The sequence below is a fragment of the Macrosteles quadrilineatus genome, unplaced genomic scaffold (genome assembly GCF_028750875.1).
Source record: "Macrosteles quadrilineatus isolate MER2022 unplaced genomic scaffold, UCM_ALF_1.0 Scaffold_3__2_contigs__length_128488019, whole genome shotgun sequence".
Classification (NCBI taxonomy): domain Eukaryota; kingdom Metazoa; phylum Arthropoda; class Insecta; order Hemiptera; family Cicadellidae; genus Macrosteles; species Macrosteles quadrilineatus.
Window position 1 is genome coordinate 22,996,606 of NW_026542596.1, and position 23,300 is coordinate 23,019,905.

Sequence of the window (23,300 nt, forward strand, 5' to 3'; positions counted from 1 at the left end):
GCTGGGGGAGTAGCGGCCGTTCTGTATCTGGTCAGGGATCGTACACCAGCCTCCTTGTACTTGCCTGATATACACAACAGTCAGAACATACAGTTACAGTAGATGACTCAGTCTGTAGGAACGTAGGCTCCAGGTATCATCTGACAAGCCGGGGTTGTATCTCCAGTAAGGCATCTCTTACTGCTGGGCGAGTAACGTCCGTTCTGTAACTGGTCAGGGATCGTACACCAGCCTCCTTGTACCTGCCTGATATACACAACAGTCAGTACATACAGTTACAGTAGATGACTCAGTCTGTAGGAACGTAGGCTCCAGGTATCATCTGACAAGCTAAGGTTGTATCTCCAGTACGGCATTTGTGTCCGTTGAGGGAGTAGTGGCTGTTCTGTAACTGGTCAGGGTTCGTACACCAGTATTTTAGTTGCTATTTAAGGAAACTTATGCTACAAACATTTCCTCACTTGGTTGAAATTAAATATTTAAATACTATTTGAATATTTGTTGGCGTAAACATTACAATGGAATAAAGCGAGAAAGCCTGGACAATTTGATTTAATAAAAAGAAACCAGAATAAACACTGTGCTGCATTTCTTGAGCTATCATTGAATGATCCGATTTGCATACTTTGGTAACATAGGAAAGTCATTAAAAACCACCAAGTAGAAGAAATGGTGATAATGTATTTTTTTTTAGAATTTATAATCTCTATTTTAAACAACCTAATGCGGCTATGAGTGGGAAAAATTTGTAGAAAACACTAAAAAACAAGATCAGCTTTTGAAAAATGATAATATTTATAAGAAATGTTGATTATATCGAACTGTTATGTACATCGTGAATATTTTCGTAATCATCGAATCGACTCTTTTAAAGTCATCGTAAATTATGACCGTTATTCGTTTTAAAATAACGCCTGTAATATTTTGCAATTGCTCGAATTCGAGCAACAAGTACACTAGTATTTTTTTTTAATTATGACCAAGAAAACTTTATTGCATGGTTTATTACCTGACAGTTTTCCGAACATGAACGACAAATCTTTCATTCTCAGACTGAGGAGGACGACCGTTTGAATCGCCTTGAACTGAAAAGACATATGTTTTAGAAGCCTAAAAAAGAGATAGTGAATGGATTATAAGCTGTATGTAGAATTATAGACAACGAAGGGACCCGTTTAATAGGGTTCAAAACATATTTACAAAACAAAACGAATAACGCAATACCATTTTACTTGTGCAAAATTTTGTTCTAAATTTTTGTTGTGTTTGTATATTTTTGTTGTAAATAAAACAACTAAATTACAATTTATGTAATTTCTTGACTTTAACCTCAATCAGGTTTCATGTTTAAAAAGTAGCCTATTTATTTATAAATACATATTTATAAACGGGTTTTTTTTTTGGCTTACAATAGGTCTGTAATTAAAAGTTTAAACTGAAGGATTGGCTATCTACATTTAAATTAAAGTCTAAAACGTAATGTAGAAAATTTTTTCGAATTAATATAGTCTCAATGGTGAGTGGAATAAGCAGAAACGTTATTAGGTTATATAATTAACACAGCGTTGTAAAAGGACGTGATAGAAAAAAAAAACATCAGATCAAATATTATGGGTTTTAAACACAACTACAAACAACACTGTGAATTTTAAGGGTATATCAAATATTGCCACTTAACCCTTACAAACCAGAAGCAGAAGCTCGAAGAATGAAAATAACTAGCAAAGGAAAATCAGAACTGTTGCCACAACAAAACATTAACTATCAACAATCTGATTGTATAGTGTAAAAAAGTCGCCATTTACTATAAATATATGAATTCATCACTTACCACTTAGGGTTCTTGATGAAAGACACACAATCAAGGAAATAATAGCACATACGTTTCCTCGTGTCATAACTAACACAGCAGCCAATTTACACAGATTTTAGATGTCACAAACGTCACTCAAAGGGATCAAAACTGTAAGTATCATTGACTTTGTCAATTATCATGCCGGGTAAAAGACCGATTATAGCTTCGTAACACTGTCCTTGCGTTATTTACTTGGCGAACATTGGTTTCCCCAGCATGCAGAGAACTGTAGTGACATCTGCCGACTTCCAACAGACTGGCTCTCAAACCGACCAGTTGATTGGACTACCAGCTGCTGCGATAACTTGATGTTGACCCTGACCATAACCCACGACTGACGTCTCTGTGGGTTTAGCCAGTTAAGACAAAATTAAATTTACTTATCACATTTATAATAGAAACTGTTCTCAGCCAGTTTTCCTCGTTTAACAGGCGGATTTCTGCATATTCTGCTGTAGCAGATAAATGGGATAGCTTGTGATCAACTCCAATCGATTTCTCGTGGAAAAAATACCCCATATTATAGAAAAAATCTTAAATCCTCGGACAGAAAAATTTTTTGCTCGTAGTTTGCTTTTTTTTAGATTATAGGATAGGATTAGTCTATCAAGTTATTAGATTTGCGTTGATTTTTTTTGCTTGTTGTCTTATTATTGTTATAGTTATCAATGTATCTTGGTTATCCAATTTCATTATGTTATACTATTTTTATGTGATCATTTAATGAAATGGTGTTGACTGTTGATTGAATAAATAAATAATAGAAGGTAACATTCTAAATACACATAATTCAAACTAGGGTACATACATAAAGAAATACACTGAAGCTGTAAATAATAACGGTCTTTAGTAATATCGTCAAACAATTTCCCATATAATGAGTAGAAACTCCATCACGTCAGAGTGCAGTAACCCGGATATGATCTATGTACAGAGCTGACCCAGCCTCCGACCACGTCAGTCGCCAGTTGTCACGGTCGTCCCAGAAATCGCTCTTGGCCTAAACAAACAACATATTTGGTTTTCGTACGATTAGTTTTTGGAACAACCAGTGGTATTTAAGGAAAGATATTAGGTAAATGCAAACCAGAGCTATTTACATACATTTCAAATTTAGACTAATTCATTGTAAAAAATAAGAAAATATTACCTGATGTAGGTAAACTATGAATATACGGGTAATCAAATGCATTGCATTTTATTCTTATTGGTAAGCATTGACAACATTGAGGACAATACATTTGCTATTAATCTGTAGTTGAAACATACAGTATATATCGAGGAGTCTTGTTATTGGTTTAGATTTCGTTGGTAAGTAGACATTTCAATATCACGAATTAACAGCTGGTACTTCTACTTTTAACCCGTGCATGTATTAATGCTCGTTGGGATTAAGCTTTTGAAATTGAATATTTGTACCAAAAATACTTCAGTATAAAAATTAAAGTCAGTAAAAAAAGCTGAAAATGACGTGTAGACGTTACAATGTTAAAATATTACCTTGAAATCCAAATTCCTCCAAGGCTTGGGCTGTCCTCGATTGACGCAATCATCCGCAAAATCCCGTTCACTTCCAGCTGATAGTCCAAGTGATATGTAAAACTGTAACAGTAACGTAAACCTGTACAGTGTACACCTACCATTGGTGGTCACTTCCAGCTGGTAGTCCAAGTGATATGTAAAACTGTAACAGTAACCTGAACCTGTACAGTGTACACCTACCATTGGTGGTCACTTCCAGCTGATAGTCCAAGTGATATGTAAAACTGTAACAGTAACCTGAACCTGTACAGTGTACACCTACCATTGGTGGTCACTTCCAGCTGATAGTCCAAGTGATATGTAAAACTGTAACAGTAACCTGAACCTGTACAGTGTACACCTACCATTGGTGGTCACTTCCAGCTGATAGTCCAAGTGATATGTAAAACTGTAACAGTAACCTGAACCTGTACAGTGTACACCTACCATTGGTGGTCACTTCCAGCTGATAGTTCAAGTCCAAGTGATATGTAAAACTGTAACAGTAAGCTGAACCTGTACAGTGTACACCTACCATTGGTGGTCACTTCCAGCTGATAGTCCAAGTGATATGTAAAACTGTAACAGTAACCTGAACCTGTACAGTGTACACCTACCATTGGTGGTCACTTCCAGCTGATAGTCCAAGTGATATGTAAAACTGTAACAGTAACCTGAACCTGTACAGTGTACACCTACCATTGGTGGTCACTTCCAGCTGATAGTTCAAGTCCAAGTGATATGTAAAACTGTAACAGTAAGCTGAACCTGTACAGTGTACACCTACCATTGGTGGTCACTTCCAGCTGATAGTCCAAGTGATATGTAAAACTGTAACAGTAACCTGAACCTGTACGGTGTACACCTACCATTGGTGGTCACTTCCAGCTGATAGTCCAAGTGATATGTAAAACTGTAACAGTAACCTGAACCTGTACAGTGTACACCTACCATTGGTGGTCACTTCCAGCTGATAGTCCAAGTGATATGTAAAACTGTAACAGTAACCTGAACCTGTACAGTGTACACCTACCATTGGTGGTCACTTCCAGCTGATAGTCCAAGTGATATGTAAAACTGTAACAGTAACCTGAACCTGTACAGTGTACACCTACCATTGGTGGTCACTTCCAGCTGATAGTCCAAGTGATATGTAAAACTGTAACAGTAACCTGAACCTGTACAGTGTACACCTACCATTGGTGGTTATTATTGCTGCAACGCAGTTAAACACAAAGTTGCTATACAAACACTAACTTGTAGCAGCCTTAAATACATAACTATAAACAAATTTGAAGAGCCTACTTTATACTTGAATGCAAATAGTGCAAGCAAACATGAAGTACAAATTCAACAAGAGGAATATTTGTTTTAAAATAAAAAAATTCCCAATCAAAGCTTTACCTTTTTATTTTTGTTTTCATTTACAATGTGAAAGTTTGTGTGTTTGTTTGTTTGTTTAAAGTTCAATCACGCACTAACTACTGGACGGATTAGGCTGAAATTTGGAATTATGATAGCTCACATTTCCGATTAACATATAGGCAGTGTATGTGAATCGGCCACCAAGTTGTAAACTAGCTGTTCTGAATCATATACAGTTTTAATAGACTACTCGATTCCCGTACGTAGGACGTTCATATTTAAAGGGAATTAAAGAATTTAGCCAGCTGTTTCAACTAAAAAATTTGGTTCTATGATATGCAAAAGCATTAAAATGTTATAAGATTTACCAACAGGGTGCAGCACTATAATTTTTTTGGCATTTATGTAAATAGCTAATTTGAACTAAGCATCATCAAAAAACTGTAATACGTAATGAGAACTGTCAAAGTAGGATTGTTTACAGTTATGTTTATGTTTTAATGTTAAGAATAATTTGTGATTATTTGTGAATTTTCAATAATTTATTTTTCTTTATTGTTTAGGTGAAGTGGTAGAACATCATGGCTATGGTAGATGTGTAATACTTATAAGTATAAACTAAATTTAAAGAAGAAAATTTTATCAAACGGTGTCCTCTCCCATTGCTAACTCAATGTTTGAGTATAACTGCAATAAGCATTTTATACTTATAGGCCGGCCCCGGACGAAGGACGAGTACTCTGCTAGTACTTCCTATATTTCACAGTAATTTTTAAGTGAGGAGGATTCATTAAACACTATTCAAACTCTTATATTACTAACTAAAAACAAGCTATAAGCTATTAGGCTGGTTATCGATGTTTCATATTTTTATTCACTGTTATTAATTTTTGTTGTTGTTTTCTATTTATTGTTGGTTGTTATTTCCCATTTTTATCATCTCTGTTTTACACTGCCTCTCTATTCTTAATCTCCTTTCTTGTTACACATTGTGATTTCTTGTTTGTTATATCCTTTTTGTTATCAATTTCTAGTCCTATTCTGCTTGTTATTATTGTTACTCATAAGACTGATTTATTGCCTGTATCATAAATGTATTTATTATTATTGTATAAATGGTGTTTACCGTTGAAATAAATGAAATGAAATGAAATGAAACAGTATAGAAAAGAGTAAATTGCCAAATATTAGCACAATATCGAAAATTATTTATGCAATATATTGTGGTACTGTATACTTATGTAGGTTATGCATTTTACTGAGATATTTACGTCTTTATCGAAAGGTGCGATGGTTGATCCATTACTCCAGATGGAACAGTTTGCATCAGCAGCGTCAGCCCCACAGAGATGCCCTCCATCTAACGCCAGCTCTCTCTCATTCTCATTGTCGACCTTGAAAGAAATGCTTCCTGAAAAGAGTAAAGTAATTGTTATGAATTACTTAGTGCCATAAAACGTCCCTTCATAACACTACCATTGGCTACCTTTCACTGTAACTTTCACTGTTCATGAAAGACATTATTTATTTATTTATTTATTTAACGGACAAACCATTATATAACAGAATCATAATACAACTTTTGTAACTTCAATGATGACTAAATAACAAAAAAAAGTGCTACTAGTAATAACAATAACAATCATAACGAAAATAATAACAATGGAGTAACAATGAGAATAAAGAGAACAATAAAGAGCAACGAGAACAAGAAAGAACATAACAAGCATTTAAAAATTGATTGAGAGAGTATAGTCTTGGAGTAGACAGGTCTTAATTAATCCAGTGGAAGCGAGCTGATCAATATTTTGAAGCATGTGGCGCTGCAGTTAAAGAGATCAATTTCAGGTGGCAGAGAGTTTCCCAGAGCGATGGCACTGTGCTGTTCATAAAGCGTTCATAAAGCTGTTCATAAACACCTAGCAAATAGCTCCCTCAATCTGAAACCCGCTGGGACATGGAAACCAATCCGCTCAAGCAACTCCGGGCAGAGTATCTCTCCGTTGACCAGTCAATGCAGGAACATCAGATAAATGATTTTCCTTCTAGACACCAGCGTACGAAGATCCAAGACAGCTGCCAAGGCGCTCACTGGAACATCTGCGTAGTGGTATCCAAGGCGAAGATCTACCAGGCTGATAAACCGGACCCGTATTGACTGGAGTCTTTCTTGAAGATAGAGTTGGTATGGGGTCCACACTTCTGAGCAGTATTCTAAATGGGATATGACGAGGTGAGAACAGAGGCTTTTCAGTGCCAAGGGAGACAAAAGTGTTGTGAATATCGGGTTATCAGACCCAAGTTATTATTTGCCTTTACACTTACATACACTACGTGCTTTTCTGGACTCAATGAAGCGGTGCAAATAACACCCAAGTCCTTAATCTCTAAGACTCTGTCGAGATTGCACCCATTCTTTAGTTGTAGAATACAGGAGCCAAGGTCCTGTGAAAAGTCATGATGAGGCATTTTGAAGTGTTCCGAGACATACTGTTCTCGACACACCATCTCTCCACAGCAGAAAGACTATCCTGGAGCTCATAGAAGTCATCGATAGATTTGATGGCTGAATACAGCTTGATGTCGTCAGCGAACAAGAGGTGCTTGACATGATTGACTCTGGAGATGTCGTTGATATTGAAAAGAAATGGACTGAGATGTAAGCCCTGGGGGGCACCAGATGTAGCAGAGATTGATCTTGGGGTACATGAAGCAAACTTCACCATCAGTTTTCGGCCACAGAGTTAAGACGAAAACCAGACCAGCAATGGGTCGTGGATCCCGTGAGACGACAGTTTAGCTAGAAGGTAAGGGTGGCTGACACTGTCAAAGGCTCTGGAAAATTCTAGGAATATTGTGTCAACCTGCCTGCGATTGGAGAACGAGGAAATGATGTCGGAGTAAAACTTGATCAAATTTGTCATAGAAGATCTACCCGGTGAGAAGCCATGCTGGTAAGAAGAAATAGAGCTTGGAGTCGACTTTTACTTTATGAAGATACTTAACATGTATTTATTGACTCTATGACGTGATCAAGAGATATTTTCAAAGAAACTTCCTCCAATAAATTGTTGGTATGTTGCGAACCTAGTAAAATACGAGTATTTAACACGCACGGGAGTGTTTTATATACTGAGAGTAATATTGACAATGTTGTCGTCTCATATTCTATGAGGAAAACTATGATTAAAAAGTTTTTTTTTAATATGTTAGAATGTCTGTGCGTAATATAGTTAACCCAAAGTAATGCATGATAATAAATTTAAGTCAGGAAACAAAGAGTAATATCTCAATTCGTCTTGTTTAAACACTAATGGTTTACCAGGTTTCCAAATGAGACTGTAGTTATGGAACTCATCGTGCCAGCTGTCAGGCAAAGTGGTGCGGATGGATCTTCTCCTGACTTTGTCCTCTGGACCCAGGAGAACACCGGACTCCAGTCGTTGGAGTCCTAGGTCGCCGTCCTTACACTGCAGCTCAGAGTTACCTCTGACCAACGCTATCCGGATCCGTCCTGAGCTCAACCCTGGACCGTAGACGTGGTCCTTTGGTTCTAGCCATAACTCTGTGAGCAGGGATTTAGGGTAGAGGTAGTTTATATAGCGGTTTACAATTGTGGATACGTAATACAAGAAGGTCATATAGTGATTAATTAGTATTAATAAGTGTTGGAGAAGTTAGGTAGGTAAAACGAAAACTTCCTAGACCTAAATAGGAACCTATGGATTTTTCAAACACCCCCAAATGTTTTCACTGTCATCACTAGCTACACAGCTTCTGTGCCAGTGCACCTGTGTTTAAATAAAGATGATTGATCTACATGTTTTCTATATAACAAAATACTAAACGGCTATACAGCACATAAATAAATGTAGTTTTGTGTTATATACAACTTCTATAAACTTTCATAGTATATTCTTATACCCACCAGGCACCAGCCAGTCACCCCTGGGTAACTTAGCTCTGATCTCGACCACGCCGTAGCGGAAGCTGAAGGAATCACGGGTCTGTATTCTGGCTGAAGCAACTGGAGGAAGAATGCTGAAGGGGAATCCTGTCCGATTACATAACCACATCTCTAACCCTTCTGGAGCTGTGCAGCTGGAATATAAAAATACTTTTATAATCATTATTTGCAAGCACAATAATACGCCAAATAACACTTTTAATAATATATTTACACTTATACTGTTCACTCACAAGACGGTAAATACATATAAAAGATAATTGGATAAGGTAAGTGGTTATCTATTTCGATTGGACACTCCAATCATCATCAGACCTAATTGGCGAATGACAAGAATCAAAAGAAAATGGCGTCCCTTATGCACACTTGTCTTCCATTTTCCCTAATGAACGGCCATTTTGTATAATTTTAAATAATTATTGGCTACAACACACAGCCAAGGTTTGCATAAGTGTGTATCGTAAAGAGGTTTCATGGTGGATATTAAGCCTAAAGAATAACTTACTTGAAGAGAGATGGATTAAAAAATTTATTAATGTTGTAAAGTAAATTTATGTTTCATATATATAACCAGAAGATTTGTTATTTGTTATGATTTAATTTAGAAGGCTTGCTTGAAGAGATGCTTACCAACAAAAGATGATGAAAATTATTAGAGATTGGATTCGAGTGACTTCGTTCCTGTAATTTTATCAGTCAATAAATGATCCATTATTAATTCATTTAGACTATTTTATGTTATACAAATTAACATATTTATTCTATAACTACAAACGATGAAGTACAATGTTTAACGTTTGTTGCTACGTCTATTGATTATTGTTTTATAACTGACTTTATCATTTTACTGACCCTTGTAGATGCAGTAACCCTGACGTGACGTAACCAGCATTAAACACTGTCGGCTTGATCACTAGGTTCCCTTCACTGGTGAAGCCGTTTTGCGGGTCATCTCGGAAAACGTTAAACATATCGTCCTGAAAGATGAACAATGTATAGTAGAAATGTGTGTAGGGCAAGGTATTATTTCATGCAATCATCTCTAACAACCACTGTCAAAAAAAAAAAAAAAAAAACTTTAGGTTAAAGGGTTTGCATATTGCTTCTTGAGTTCAGATCAAACTCCATCCCTTCCATTCAATGACTATCAATAAATTACGTAAATAAGTTATGATAAATAGAGTCATTGACACTTGGTGGAAAAAGTCATGTCACATTAATTTCAATACGAGTAAAGACTGAAACGAGTTTAGGACAGTCTGCCAAGAGTGATTCTGGGAAACCACCCCTCCGCAAAATCTATTCTCCCCGAAATATTACCTATAGGTTATTTTAAAAGGTCGGTAAGAGGGAAGTACAAGTTGTAGGGAAGGGGTGATACAGGATGTGCACTATTAAATATCGTAATAAAAGAAGCATAAAACCTAACAAATTCTATTTGTAGGCATTTGTATATTTTTGATGCTTGAATTTCAAAACAAAACTAGTTTTATTTGGAGCGGATATTCACAACCCGTTGTTACTTCCCGAGTTACAAATCCTGAAGATTAGGAGTAGTGTTCTAGTAATATGCATTCCTCAGAAGGTTTTGCCCCAATGTTACTGCACCTGCTTCCTTTATTAACGACCTTGTTTACCACCCAACGAGTATTTCTGGGGGATTCCCGGATTTATTGGGTAAAGCACAAGCTGAGGTCAGGTACCTTCTAGAAACATACCCTCCACAACAAACAGTAGGAAACAGCGTTGGCAGAGTGTCCGTTTCCCGACTGAAACAGTATTTTCAATCTAAAGCTCTGACTCAATCTATCCGACATCTTCGGCCAAGGATTAAGGACACAAATATAAAGAAAGTTAAATTAGTTGAGATATTTTCTTCTCGTAACAAATACAGCTCAACACATAGCCCGAGGAACCCAACAACAAATGTTATGCTATTTACAATAATAACTGCTCAAAATTAAACCCTTTCTTGCCTAGGATCATATAGTGCTAGGATACATATAATTTATGAATTTTCCTTTTTAAAAATAGTTGATAACCTCTGTACTTGTAATAAATTTGTTCATGTCCGTTTACTCCACATTTAAATTATATAATGTTGATACCAAACGTTAAGTATTCAAACTTTCAACCAGTTTTCTTAAAGGCTTAAACAAACAATATCCATCAAATAAGGACACTTGATAAAATAGTTCAAGTGATTTTGGATTACTGAAAGCTTGATTGTTAATTGAAAATTTTTGAAACATCCTTCATACCGATACAGGTACAATTATACCCATACTCTCTCGGGACTACAGGCGAAGAACTAAAAGAATTAACAAATACCCCCGCCGCAGCAAACCTGCCGACTAAGCGAATTTCCATTTGTCTGAATTGATTTTCAGTTAAATATATTTTAATAACATTATGTTTAACGAGTACCTAAGTTTGCTGCTACAAGGAAACTAATAAAGTGTGTTTTTGAGTAAAATATTGATAGCTTAGTACAAAATAAATAAATTTGCCAAGTTTGATCAAAATCTATATATTTAATACACAGTTGTAACACTGTTTTCTCAGTAATTACTGGACCGATCTACAAGATTTATGTCTCAAATTAAAGGGGATAGTGTGTAGATTTGCCGAACTTCCTTAGAATTTACGTTTTTTCTATGGGCTACGACCTACAGCCCTTTAAAGGTCGAGTCAATACAATTCTTATTGAAGAATATAATACACAGTTTATAAATTATTCGTCAGCTGTTTAATGTTTGTCAAACATTTGTTATTATTTTTATAACCTCACTTTCAGTATGCAATTATTAAACTTGGAGTTTCTGTTTATAAACACACGATTTTGATCAAGGAAAGTGTATTTGTTAACTTATTTTTGAAATGTTTTAGTTTTCCTGCAAAGTGATCTGAAGGAAAGTGGTAATTGAGTTTAAGTTTGAGTATGGAATGTGAAATAATACCCATAGTAGGGGACGGAAACTTATTGTTTTGATCAATATAATTTATTCTCTATAGCCACCAGAACAATCGTAGGGAAATCCGCTTGCAAGTTGAACAGTTAATTGCTAATGATTGGTAAACATACAAACATTTTATCGTAAGTGATTAATCTTGCTCAAGATCAGTGTTCGACGTCCAAATCTTACCTTCTCGAGATGGCGAGTACGCTGGAATATTTGGAACTACAATTTATCAGTGAACTATACCCTAACTATATTTGTTCGAGTAGGCCTACACAGGGAAGTTGCTTGAGAAACTGTGACTTACGATTTCGGTTCTGGCGAAGAAGTATCTGACTTGATGTTTAATGGCAATGTTGACTCGGGTCATTATAGCGTTATAAAACTTTATCATTAACCCCATGATGTGAAAATTACAAAAAGAAAAAGAAATGGTAATCATTAATCGGGCGTAGAACGAAAAAACATGCAGAGAACCATTGAACTAAAAAGGTAAAGAGCAGTGATGGTGTTAAATGTGCTCTGGAAGTCCCTTCTAAAAAATACCAATTTTTTTGAATTGGGGTCGTTAGATTGGATTTGTCGTAATCATTAACCGGGCGTAAAGAGACATACAGAACGAAAAAAAACATGTAGAGAACCATCGAACTAAAAAGGTAAAGAGCAGTGATGGTGTTAAATGTGCTCTGGAAGTCCCTTCTAAAAAATACCAATTTTTTTGAATTGGGGTCGTTAGATTGGATTTGTCAGTACTGCAAATCTATGAATTTTGAGTCAGAACAGACTAACTGGGACACAAATATTTTTTCCTTATATTGTCACAAGGGGAAGGTAAAATGAACTCCTTATCAACATTTTGAGTTTATGGAAAATCTTATCAAAAGCGACTATACAAAAGTATTAAGGGTCAAAAGAGACAAAAAACTATTTGAGTAAAATATAATACAAATCTGCATTTGAAATGGCCAGTTCTAAGTCTCACTGGAATCAACATCTTTCTGGTAGTGGTAGTCTACATAGTTTTAAAATCCACGACTCCTTTTCCATCAAATTGGACCGTTAATACCCTCTAACATTGAACAAAGTATGCCCAACTTTATATATACGACGTAAACACAGCTTTTACTCACAGTATGGGTCAAAGATTCGTGAAATGCGACCAACTGCTGATGCGTGGTTTACATGTAGGCTAAGTGACTATCTTTATTCCATACAACAAATGTAATGGAAAAAAAACGACGAATATAGGAATATACTTGAGCAAATTATCTAAATATCATAAATAGCTGCTTATTAGGTTATCAGCATTGCCCAGTTTCGTATACTATTTATTTTTCAAATGAAACTCGAATTAATATAAAACATTCATTTGGTTCAAATCAAATCAAAAATCACTTTATTCACCTTTATAAATACAGGAATACATTATTAGGGTAAGAATAGTATTCCCCCGAATGGACTGCAAGTCCGTGCTCGAGGGAAGAGCTCTTACCAGCAGGAAATAAGTTTTAGTTATTGTCCATAGGTCAAAAACATGTGCACACTGTTTATAAATTATGTGTACATCTGTTCTTAATACGTATCAGTATCAGGAGCTCTTAATAAATATATATATTATGATATATAAATATATTGTATACTAGAATTAGTTAACAATAAACAGCCTTAAGCAACAATAAAAATATTAATCTATGAAGAAAAATTTATTTTGATAGCTATTATGGCGGCGTTTGATGTCAGAGATTAATTTACATGTAAGGCGAACGAATTAAAGCCTCTGCAGCCAATAATGTATAGCCAAGAATGTGGTTAAAATAATATATCGGTTTGATTAACATAAAATAGTTTATACAGGCAAACTATCAGTTCTATTTCATGTAAAAAATTAAACAACCCCTAAATAAAATACAAAGATAAACAGTATTTGTTAATTATTATTTCTTGTATTGCTGACAATATTCCCGTGGCGGAGCACGGGCGGTTAACTAGTATATTCATAAACAAGCAAACTACAACATTTGACAATATTCTCCATAAGAATAACATGGGAATTTTAAATTTACAATTTTTTTAATTTTCTCCGTTACTAATAATCGAACAAAAATACTTTTATATACTAAATTATTTGTTTTTTTAAGCTCTTTAAAAAGGCCTAAAGAGAAATTGGGAAATTTTGTGTTTTGAGGGTCAAAAGTAAGAAAAACCAATTTTTACCCCATAAAACCCCCCGTAAAGCCCCGTTCCCATGGTCCGATCGTGCTGGTTCGCGAACTCATTCAAGTTTATCCCGCTTTACACCTTTAAACTAAATTTCATCAAAATCGGACAAAAATTACTCAAGTTATCGCGTTCACGGACGTATATATATATAAGTCTATATATATATATATAAGTCTATATATATATATAAGTCTATATATATATATATATACATATATAAAAATTTGAACGAATAGTGTTTTTGGCCTCTGGGGACATCAAAATGAAAAAGTAAATTGGTCCCGGGTCTAGGTCTTACCGTGCCACCTACGGTAATAGCTACTTCCCTATAGGGAAATTCGCTAAAAGCAAAGCATGCCAAGAACCTTTACTCACCGGAGTGTCGCCAATGAGGACGGAATGTCTCCACATGTCGCTGAGTTGACCGTTGAAGGAGTCCTCAAACACGACATCGCCGCTGCAGCTGTCTAACCGATTGTTGCCACTGTTGACAATAGTGTCTGACTTTGCACACGGCTCCAAACTTGACTCCTCTGACAAACCACAACACTTTTATGTTTACACAACAACTAATTACAGATACTAATGAGAGTTTAGCATTTTGTAGACATCCCTTCGACTAAGTTACGAGGAACATTAAACACTTTAATCTCGAAGAATGGATGAGAACTAAGTTATGGTAGTGTGCTCGTCTAACAATCGAAGGGCTTTGGTCAAAGGTGTTTAGTATTTCTTGGCATTGGCCAAGCTGTCATAGATCATTGGACTCTCAGTGTATAAGCGAATATCTAATGGAACAGTCATTAAAATGCTGAATGTAATACACCAATCCCATCAGTTGTCATGCATTCATCTTGAATGGTAATATAATGATTATTTTGATTCTGCCGACTGAAAATTTGGTGAGATTTAATTAAAATATATGAAGTATCATTGACAAATGTATGCTTGTCCTCTAGAATATTAAAGTGATGGCTTTAATTTTAAATTTCACACACAAAAGTTTAAAATGGGATAGGCAATACAAATTATCTTATTTTAATGTTCATATGGGGGTCAAAATTTGTATTTAAAATTTTTTAACTTTAAAACATAACATTTCCCAACTTCTGTCTAAGCTATTTTGAAGACCTTTAAAACAATTTAGTATATTGAAGTTTTGTTTGGTCAAAATTTAAGGCGAGGGCGAGGTAAAAAAATGTGGTGTTTTGGTGTTTTTTATTAAGAATTATAAAAAAACCTCAAATCATCCCGTTCTTAAACGCTCACTCTCGCTTTAATTTTTGGAAAAAAAAAATTATGATTAAAGTATCAAATTGCTGGAAATTTCACAAAGATTTCTAGACTATCAGTTATATTTCCTTTGGGCGGATAGGATTCGCCCCATTTCGCATACTAATGTATTTCTTATGGGAGAAGTATTTTAATAAGATAAGTAATAACTCGTAATCTGAAAACTATATACTTTTCTTGTAGAAAATTTTATCTTCTCAATTTTATAATTTAGTATAGTATACAAAAAGTTGATAGTTTTCGAGATATAATAAATAATCCAAAATGCGTACCTTTACCCCCCCCCCCCTCTTTCCCCCACCACCCCGGCTCACCACCTAGGAGTCAGGACTTTTGGTATGTTAACACCCTAAGCCCCCTGAACAAGTTTCTGAAGGAATCGCTCAGTTACCTGCTCATGCACTCTACACCTCATTCCTTGACTGGACTAATGTTCCTATGGTGAAATGTGTTTTTCTTGACCTAAGCAATAACGCTATACTCTATATGGATTTAACCATATGTTTTTATTTACTTACTTTACTCATGATGTCTTGTATTTTTGTCTTTATTAAAAACAGTTTAGTTTTTTCTTTATTTTTTATTTATTCATTTCAAAGGCAATCGCCATTTTACAAAATAATACATGTGATAAGACATACATGCAACAAGATACAAAATACATAAGAAAACATTATATGGATACGTAAGAAATTGTGGTGGTGGTGGTGAACAGCTTTGGTGAAATTACAACAGTTACAACACTGTGAATAAGTTAATAACAATAACAACTACCTGTGTAAATAATTATCAACAATAAGCAATTCATTAAATGGACGAAACAAAATAAGGTTAAATTTATAAATGATAAATGTGCTTCTGGTTTATTATGAAACCCTCTTAACCAGTTTTTCACCCAACTCGTTGTGGACCACATATTCGATGCTGAGATCTAACTGTAGATTAACTGTTTCACTATATTATTCAGTTGTCCAAAAAAATATGCAATATTTCCCTTATTGTACCTGATACATTATTTATGGTGAGAATGCTGCTAGCAGAACCTATTCCCTGAAAAATGTAACGTATTTTTTTAACGAAGTTTTACAAACATGTAATTACAGGAAATCACCTGATTATACAATAAGTCGTTGCATCACTTTCCTTTCATTGGCACTGACAATAAACGGAAACATAACCTCTCTAGGAAGTTATGAGTAGTGATTGATAGTAATTAAAACCCAGATTGTTAGTAATAAAAAAACGGTCGTAGGTAAAGTAGTGTACGCAACTCGCGTTAATAGTCTTACGACACTCGTAGAAGTTTTTAAGGCACTCGCCAAGGCTCGTGCCTTAAAGTTTCTACTCGTGTCGTAAAGGCTAACTTAACGCAATCGTTGCGTAAACTACTATTACACAATGTAAAAGGAGTACATGTTTAAATGGAGAAAAGTGGTCATACAATATGGAAAGAGTATATTTATCTGTTATTTATTTATCAAATTACTAACAAATAAGGTACCAATGAAAAGTACATAAAATCTTTTGACTTTTTTGTATCTTGTGATTTTTTATAAAGTTTTCATGATATTTGTCATCACATGTTTTAAAAGGCCACCATTTTGAAACCGATGATGACTGTTTGGTATAAGAAAAAATGGTCTTAATAAGGTATATAATTTTGCAAAATCTCAACGCTCTATCTCAGACTATTTAGGAGTTATTATTTTATTTTTTATAAAAAACACATAAACACAGACAGACGGTATTATTTTATATTGACAGTTACTAGTATTATTGTATATTGATTTAACCAGACAATGCTCAAACTTACTTATTTACTTACTTTACTCATGATGTCTTGTATTTTTGTCTTTATTAAAAACAGTTTAGTTTCTTTCTTTATTTTTTATTTATTCATTTCAACGGCATTCGCCATTTTACAAAATAATACATGTGATAAGACATACATGCAACAAGATACAAAATACATAAGAAAACATTATATGCATACGTAAGAAATTGTAGTGGTGGAAGGTGGTGAACAGTTCTGGCGAAATTACAACAGTTTCAACACTGTGAATAAATGAATAACAATAACAACTACCTGTGTAAATAATTATCAACAATAACAATCAGTGTAAATATGTATAAAAAATGACAACATTGTAAATAATTTACAGCAATAAATTTACTAGACACAACAATAATAAACTATGACAGTAGGTAGCAACCTAATAAAATATGACAAAAGCTAACGTAACATATAAAGCAAACAAAAGTATGGCTCTGGGGGAAAAATCTTGTTGGTAGAATGCCAACAACAATGACAATTCAGCAATTCACACTGTTGAGCGTGTGGTCCTTAAAAGGCACCACCAAGGAACTACGAGACCACAAATCCCACCACGGGATACGAACCAGCACTCCCCGGCGTCTTATAGATTGAACTTGTATCTAGCATGTGGCCCTTTAGAGACAACACCAGACAACCAACACTGATAGAGAGTGGAGAGGTGTCAGAAGAGCAGCCTCTGGACATCACGTCTGAAAGATGCTGGTGATGGCCCAAAGAGGTCTAGGTGTGGGCAAACGTCTTTGCTAAGTCTCAGCAGTCTGGAGATTCCGTGGTTAAGGGTATAATTCGTGGGCTGAGATCTTCTTTTGAAGACAGCTCTGGATCGGGTTCACCTGGGAGCGTTTAAGTCCACTTCGTTCAAGAGTTCGGGGAAGTCAATGATCCCATTTGCCAGTTTGAGAAGGAAGACAATGTCGTTGACTTGTCGTCTCAGGGGAAGCGGTTGAAGGCCGAACTGCACCTCGAGAGCTGCTACAGGAACGTCGATGAAAGGAAACCCGAGTTTTAGACCCAGTAGTTTGAGAAATCGTGTTTGAATCCTGTTTAAGATTTCAATATGTCCAGTTTGATAAGGATTCCAGATGACAGAGCAGTACTCCAAGATTGGTCGGGCTCGAGATTTGTACAGCGTGACCAGTGCCAAGGGAGACTTTAGAGATCTTGTAGAGAGTTGAATAAACCCCAGAAGAGAAGATACTCTTGAGGATATATGGATCAGGTGATCATGTGGGCTGAGTGAAGGGACAGTGATTACACCAAGATCCCTGAATTTATCGACCACGCTGTCGATGCAATAGTCATACTCATGAACTAAGTTACTGCGACTGAGAAACATAGCTACAATTAATGGAGACATTGAGCTCCATTGCATTTAAGATGCACCATTTATTTGCTGATTTTAATCGAGTGTTGGAGCATTTCTTGGTTATGTGTGGAGGTTTCTTTGTTGAACAACTTAATGTCGTCAGCAAATAAGAGAAATTTCGTTTTAATTTCTGGGAAGATGACGTTTATAAATCTGGTAGTTTCTTTTGATCTTTTAATTTATATTTAAATAATAAAAAAAACAATTAAACTGTAAAGATTGTTAGGGAAAAGTGTCCCAAAGCTGAAGCGACACCTCAACCCAATCATAGATTAAACATACTCAAAGGGAGTATGTTAATCTATGCCATAATAAACTCAGAGAGGGATAAGTGGTCCGACGTCACGTTTTTTAATTCCGTAACCTGTTGACAACGAAATGTTTTGCCTTCGGAAGTGATAGAAACATTACTCTTGAATCTTTCAAACCAAGTTTCCAGAACATATATTTTTTTACTATAAAATTGAAAACTTATGATGAACTTTATGTCTAAGGATATAGGAATATGATACTGTAAAAATAACATTATAAATGAGCTTACTTATTATATTTATATACTCACTTTCACATTGGGCCAGCCATGGGATCCAATTACCATTAAAACAAGCAGCAACGAGCTTGGTTGTATTTAGCTTGTAGCCAGGGTTACAGCTAAAGTAGATTACCCAGTTTGGAGGAACGTAGGCTCCAGGTATCATCTGACAAGCCGGGGTTGTATCTCCAGTACGGCATCTCTTACTGCTGGGGGAGTAGCGGCCGTTCTGTAACTGGTCAGGGATCGTACACCAGCCTCCTTGTACCTGCCTGATATACACAACAGTCAGAACATACAGTTACAGTAGATGACTCAGTCTGTAGGAACGTAGGCTCCAGGTATCATCTGACAAGCCGGGGTTGTATCTCCAGTACGGCATCTCTTACTGCTGGGGGAGTAACGTCCGTTCTGTAACTGGTCAGGGATCGTACACCAGCCTCCTTGTACCTGTCTGATATACACAACAGTCAGTACATACAGTTACAGTAGATGACTCAGTATATAGGAACGTAGGCTCCAGGTATCATCTGACAAGCCGGGGTTGTATCTCCAGTACGGCATCTCTTACTGCTGGGGGAGTAGCGGCCGTTCTGTAACTGGTCAGGGATCGTACACCAGCCTCCTTGTACCTGTCTGATATACACAACAGTCAGAACATACAGTTACAGTAGATGACTCAGACTGTAGGAACGTAGGCTCCAGTTATCATCTGACAAGCCGGGGTTGTATCTCCAGTACGGCATCTCTTACTGCTGGGGGAGTAGCGGCCGTTCTGTAACTGGTCAGGGATCGTACACCAGCCTCCTTGTACCTGTCTGATATACACAACAGTCAGAACATACAGTTACAGTAGATGACTCAGACTGTAGGAACGTAGGCTCCAGGTATCATCTGACAAGCCGGGGTTGTATCTCCAGTACGGCATCTGTTTCTGCTGGGGGAGTAGCGGCCGTTCTGTAACTGGTCAGGGATCGTACACCAGCCTCCTTGTACCTGCCTGATATACACAACAGTCAGAACATACAGTTACAGTAGATGACTCAGTATGTAGGAACGTAGGCTCCAGGTATCATCTGACAAGCCGGGGTTGTATCTCCAGTACGACATCTGTTTCTGCTGGGGGAGTAGCGGCCGTTCTGTAACTGGTCAGGGATCGTACACCAGCCTCCTTGTACCTGCCTGATATACACAACAGTCAGTACATACAGTTACATTAGATGACTCAGTCTGTATGAACGTAGGCTCCAGGTATCATCTGACAAGCCGGGTTTGTATCTTCAGTACGGCATTAGTGTCTGTTGGGGGAGTAGTGGCTGTTCAGTAACTGTTCAGGGATCGTAAACCGGGCTCCTTGTACCTGCCTGATATACACAACAGTCAGAACATACAGTTACAGTATATGACTCAGTCTGTAGGAACGTAGGCTCCAGGTATCATCTGACAAGCTGGGGTTGTATCTCCAGTACGGCATTTGTTTCTGTTGGGGGAGTAGTGGCTGTTCTGTAACTGGTCAGGGTTCGTACACCAGCCTCCTTGTACCTGCCTGATATACACAACAGTCAGTACATACAGTTACAGTAGATGACTCAGTCTGTAGAAACGTAGGCTCCAGGTATCATCTGACAAGCTGGGGTTGTATCTCCAGTTCGGCATTTGTGTCTGTTGAGGGAGTAGTGGCTGTTCTGTAACTGGTCAGGGTTCGTACACCAGTATTTTAGTTGCTATTTAAGGAAACTTATGCTACAAACATTTCCTCACTTGGTTGAAATTAAATATTTAAATACTATTTGAATTTTTGTTGGCGTAAACATTACAATGGAAAAAAGGAACGTAGGCTCCAGGTATCATCTGACAAGCTGGGGTTGTATCTCCAGTACGGTATTTGTTTCTGTTGGGGGAGTAGTGGCTGTTCTGTAACTGGTCAGGGTTCGTACACCAGCCTCCTTGTACCTGCCTGATATACACAACAGTCAGTACATACAGTTACAGTAGATGACTCAGTCTGTAGAAACGTAGGCTCCAGGTATCATCTGACAAGCTGGGGTTGTATCTCCAGTTCGGCATTTGTGTCTGTTGAGGGAGTAGTGGCTGTTCTGTAACTGGTCAGGGTTCGTACACCAGTATTTTAGTTGCTATTTAAGGAAACTTATGCTACAAACATTTCCTCACTTGGTTGAAATTAAATATTTAAATACTATTTGAATTTTTGTTGGCGTAAACATTACAATGGAAAAAAGCGAGAAAGCCTGGACAATTTGATTTACTAAAAAGAAAACTGAATTAACACTGTGCTGCATCTCTTGAGCAATCATTGAAAGAGCCAATTTGCCAACTATGGAAACATATGAAAGTCATTAAAAACCACCAAGTTAAAAAATAGGGATAATGTTGTTTTAGAATTATTTATAATCGTTATTATAGACAACCTAATGCTGCTATGAGTGGGAAACATTTGTAGAAAACACTAAAAACAAGATCCAGCTTTTGAAAAATGATAGTATTTATAAGAAATGTTGATTATATCCAACTGTTATGTACATCGTGAGTATTTCCGTATCATTGAATCGACTATTTTTAAGTCATGTGAAATTATGACTGATATTCGTTTTAAAATAACGCCTGTAATACTTTGCAATTGCTCGAATTCGAGCAACAGGTACACTAGTATTTTTTAAAATTATGACCAAGACAACTTTATTGCATGGTTTATTACCTGACGGTTTTCCGAACATAAATGACCGCTGACGTTAATCTTCCATTCTCAGACTGAGGAGGACGACCGTTTGAATCGCCTTCAACTGAAAATACATATGTTTTAGAAGCCTAAAAAAAGATATATAGAATGGATTATAAGCTGCATGTAGAATTATAGACAACGAAGGGACCCGTTTAATAGGGTTCAAAACATATTTACAAAACAAAACGAATAATGCGATAACATTTTACTTGTGCAAGATTTTGTTTGTGTAAGACAGAGATTTAGTAAACAAAACATCTAAATTACAATTAATTTATGTAATTTCTTGACTTTAAATCTACACTAAAAAGCCTCAATCAGGTTTCATGTATAAAAAGGTTGCCTATTTATTTATAGATACATTTTTATAAACGGGATTTTCTCTGGCTTACAATTGGTGTGTAATTAAAAGTGTTAACTAGAGGATTGGCTTTATACATTTAAATTAACGTGTAAAAAGAAAGTATTTTCGAATAAATGTAGTCTCAATGGTGAGTGGAATAAGGAGAAACGTTAGTAGGTTTTATAATTAACACAGCGTTATAAAAATAGAAACAAACAGCAAACAAACATCAGATAAAATATTATGGTTCGTAAAAACAAATACAAACAACACTGTGAATTTTAAGGGTATATCAAATATTGCAACTTAACCCTTACAAACCCTCGCAGAAGCTCGAAGAATGAAAATAACTAGCAAAGGAAAATCAGAACTGTTGCCACAACAAAACATTAACTATCAACAATCTGATTGTATAGTGTAAAAAAGTCGCCATTGACTATAAATATATGAATTCATCACTTACCACTTAGGGTTCTTGATGAAAGACACACAATCAAGGAAATAATAGCACATACGTTTCCTAGTGTCATAACTAACACAGACAATTTACACAGATTTTAGATTTCACAAACGTCACTGAAAGGTATCAAAACTATTAAGTATCATTGACTATAATCAATCATCACGCCGGGGAATAGAAAGAGTATATTATACAGATAGCTTCGTGATACTGTCCTTGCTATTTACATGGCGAACTATTTGGTTTTTCCAACATGCAGAGAACAGAAGTGACCTCTGCCGACTACCAGCAGACTGGCTCTGGTCTGGACCAGTTGATTGGACTACCAGCTGCTGTGATAACTTGTGGTTGACCCTGACCATGACTCAAGCCTGACGTGCCTTGTGGGTTTAGCCAATTAGAGTTAATAAGACAAAATTAAATTTACTTATCACATTTATGATAGAAACTGTTCTCAGCCAGTTTTCCTCGTTTAACAGACGTATTTCCGCAAGTTTTTCTGCAGCAGAATGTTACATAATTTATTGTTGAAAGTGACTCTCAAAAACTTTGTTAGTACTTCAGTTGGTATTTTTAGTTAGACAATTTGGATACCATGACCAAAGCTGTTGTTATCCTATTATAATGTCCATATAAGATATTTTACTGCCTCACCAGAAAATAACGGGTAGTCCATGGTTTTTAAACAGATGTTACTCAGATGATGTTTTGTGTAAAAAAGTTGATGTTTGCGATATACAACAACATAGAGTATGTTATTTCATGAATCGTGTATCGTTGGACAATACAACATCGTGCCTTTTGCGTAAAAGTTCATTAAAAAAACAAATAGTTTGAGTAT

General features: G+C 36.1%; 1 protein-coding gene and 2 long non-coding RNA genes across 4 annotated transcripts; all 3 read right to left on the bottom strand.

Moving 5' to 3' along the window:
- Positions 1 to 169: 169 nt before the first annotated feature.
- LOC128990725 (uncharacterized) lies at positions 170 to 2,301 on the bottom strand. The gene is made up of 3 exons (XR_008490559.1): positions 1,832 to 2,301; positions 1,010 to 1,085; positions 170 to 246 (listed from the first exon to the last, which is right to left on the bottom strand). It is a non-coding gene; the product is annotated as an uncharacterized LOC128990725 (long non-coding RNA).
- A 382-nt stretch (positions 2,302 to 2,683) lies between these two features.
- LOC128989043 (beta-1,3-glucan-binding protein 1-like) lies at positions 2,684 to 19,480 on the bottom strand. The gene is made up of 10 exons (XM_054410900.1): positions 19,452 to 19,480; positions 19,270 to 19,366; positions 18,947 to 19,184; positions 14,264 to 14,421; positions 9,561 to 9,685; positions 8,670 to 8,842; positions 8,064 to 8,306; positions 6,013 to 6,152; positions 3,356 to 3,457; positions 2,684 to 2,855 (listed from the first exon to the last, which is right to left on the bottom strand). Exons 1-10 carry the CDS (start codon positions 19,478 to 19,480, stop codon positions 2,754 to 2,756), a joined length of 1,407 nt encoding a protein of 468 aa, XP_054266875.1. The 3' UTR covers positions 2,684 to 2,753.
- A 178-nt stretch (positions 19,481 to 19,658) lies between these two features.
- On the bottom strand, positions 19,659 to 22,737 carry LOC128988389 (uncharacterized). Of its 2 annotated transcripts, none has more exons than XR_008490372.1 (3): positions 22,463 to 22,737; positions 21,633 to 21,717; positions 19,659 to 19,734 (listed from the first exon to the last, which is right to left on the bottom strand). It is a non-coding gene; the product is annotated as an uncharacterized LOC128988389 (long non-coding RNA). The 2 variants fall into 2 exon arrangements; XR_008490373.1 differs by lacking the exon at positions 19,659 to 19,734 and adding an exon at positions 20,024 to 20,098.
- Between the last annotated feature and the right edge of the window lie 563 nt (positions 22,738 to 23,300).

Bases quoted from the DNA above. Each gene is read 5' to 3' on its own strand.
- LOC128989043 (XM_054410900.1), bottom strand. From the start codon at position 19,480: ATGCCGTACTGGAGATACAACCCCGGCTT. The intron at 6,153-8,063 runs GTAAACCATTAG...TACTCTTTTCAG, and splicing joins CAGTCTCATTTGGAAACCTG to GAAGCATTTCTTTCAAGGTC. The intron at 2,856-3,355 runs GTAATATTTTAA...TTGTTTGTTTAG, and splicing joins GGAGGAATTTGGATTTCAAG to GCCAAGAGCGATTTCTGGGA.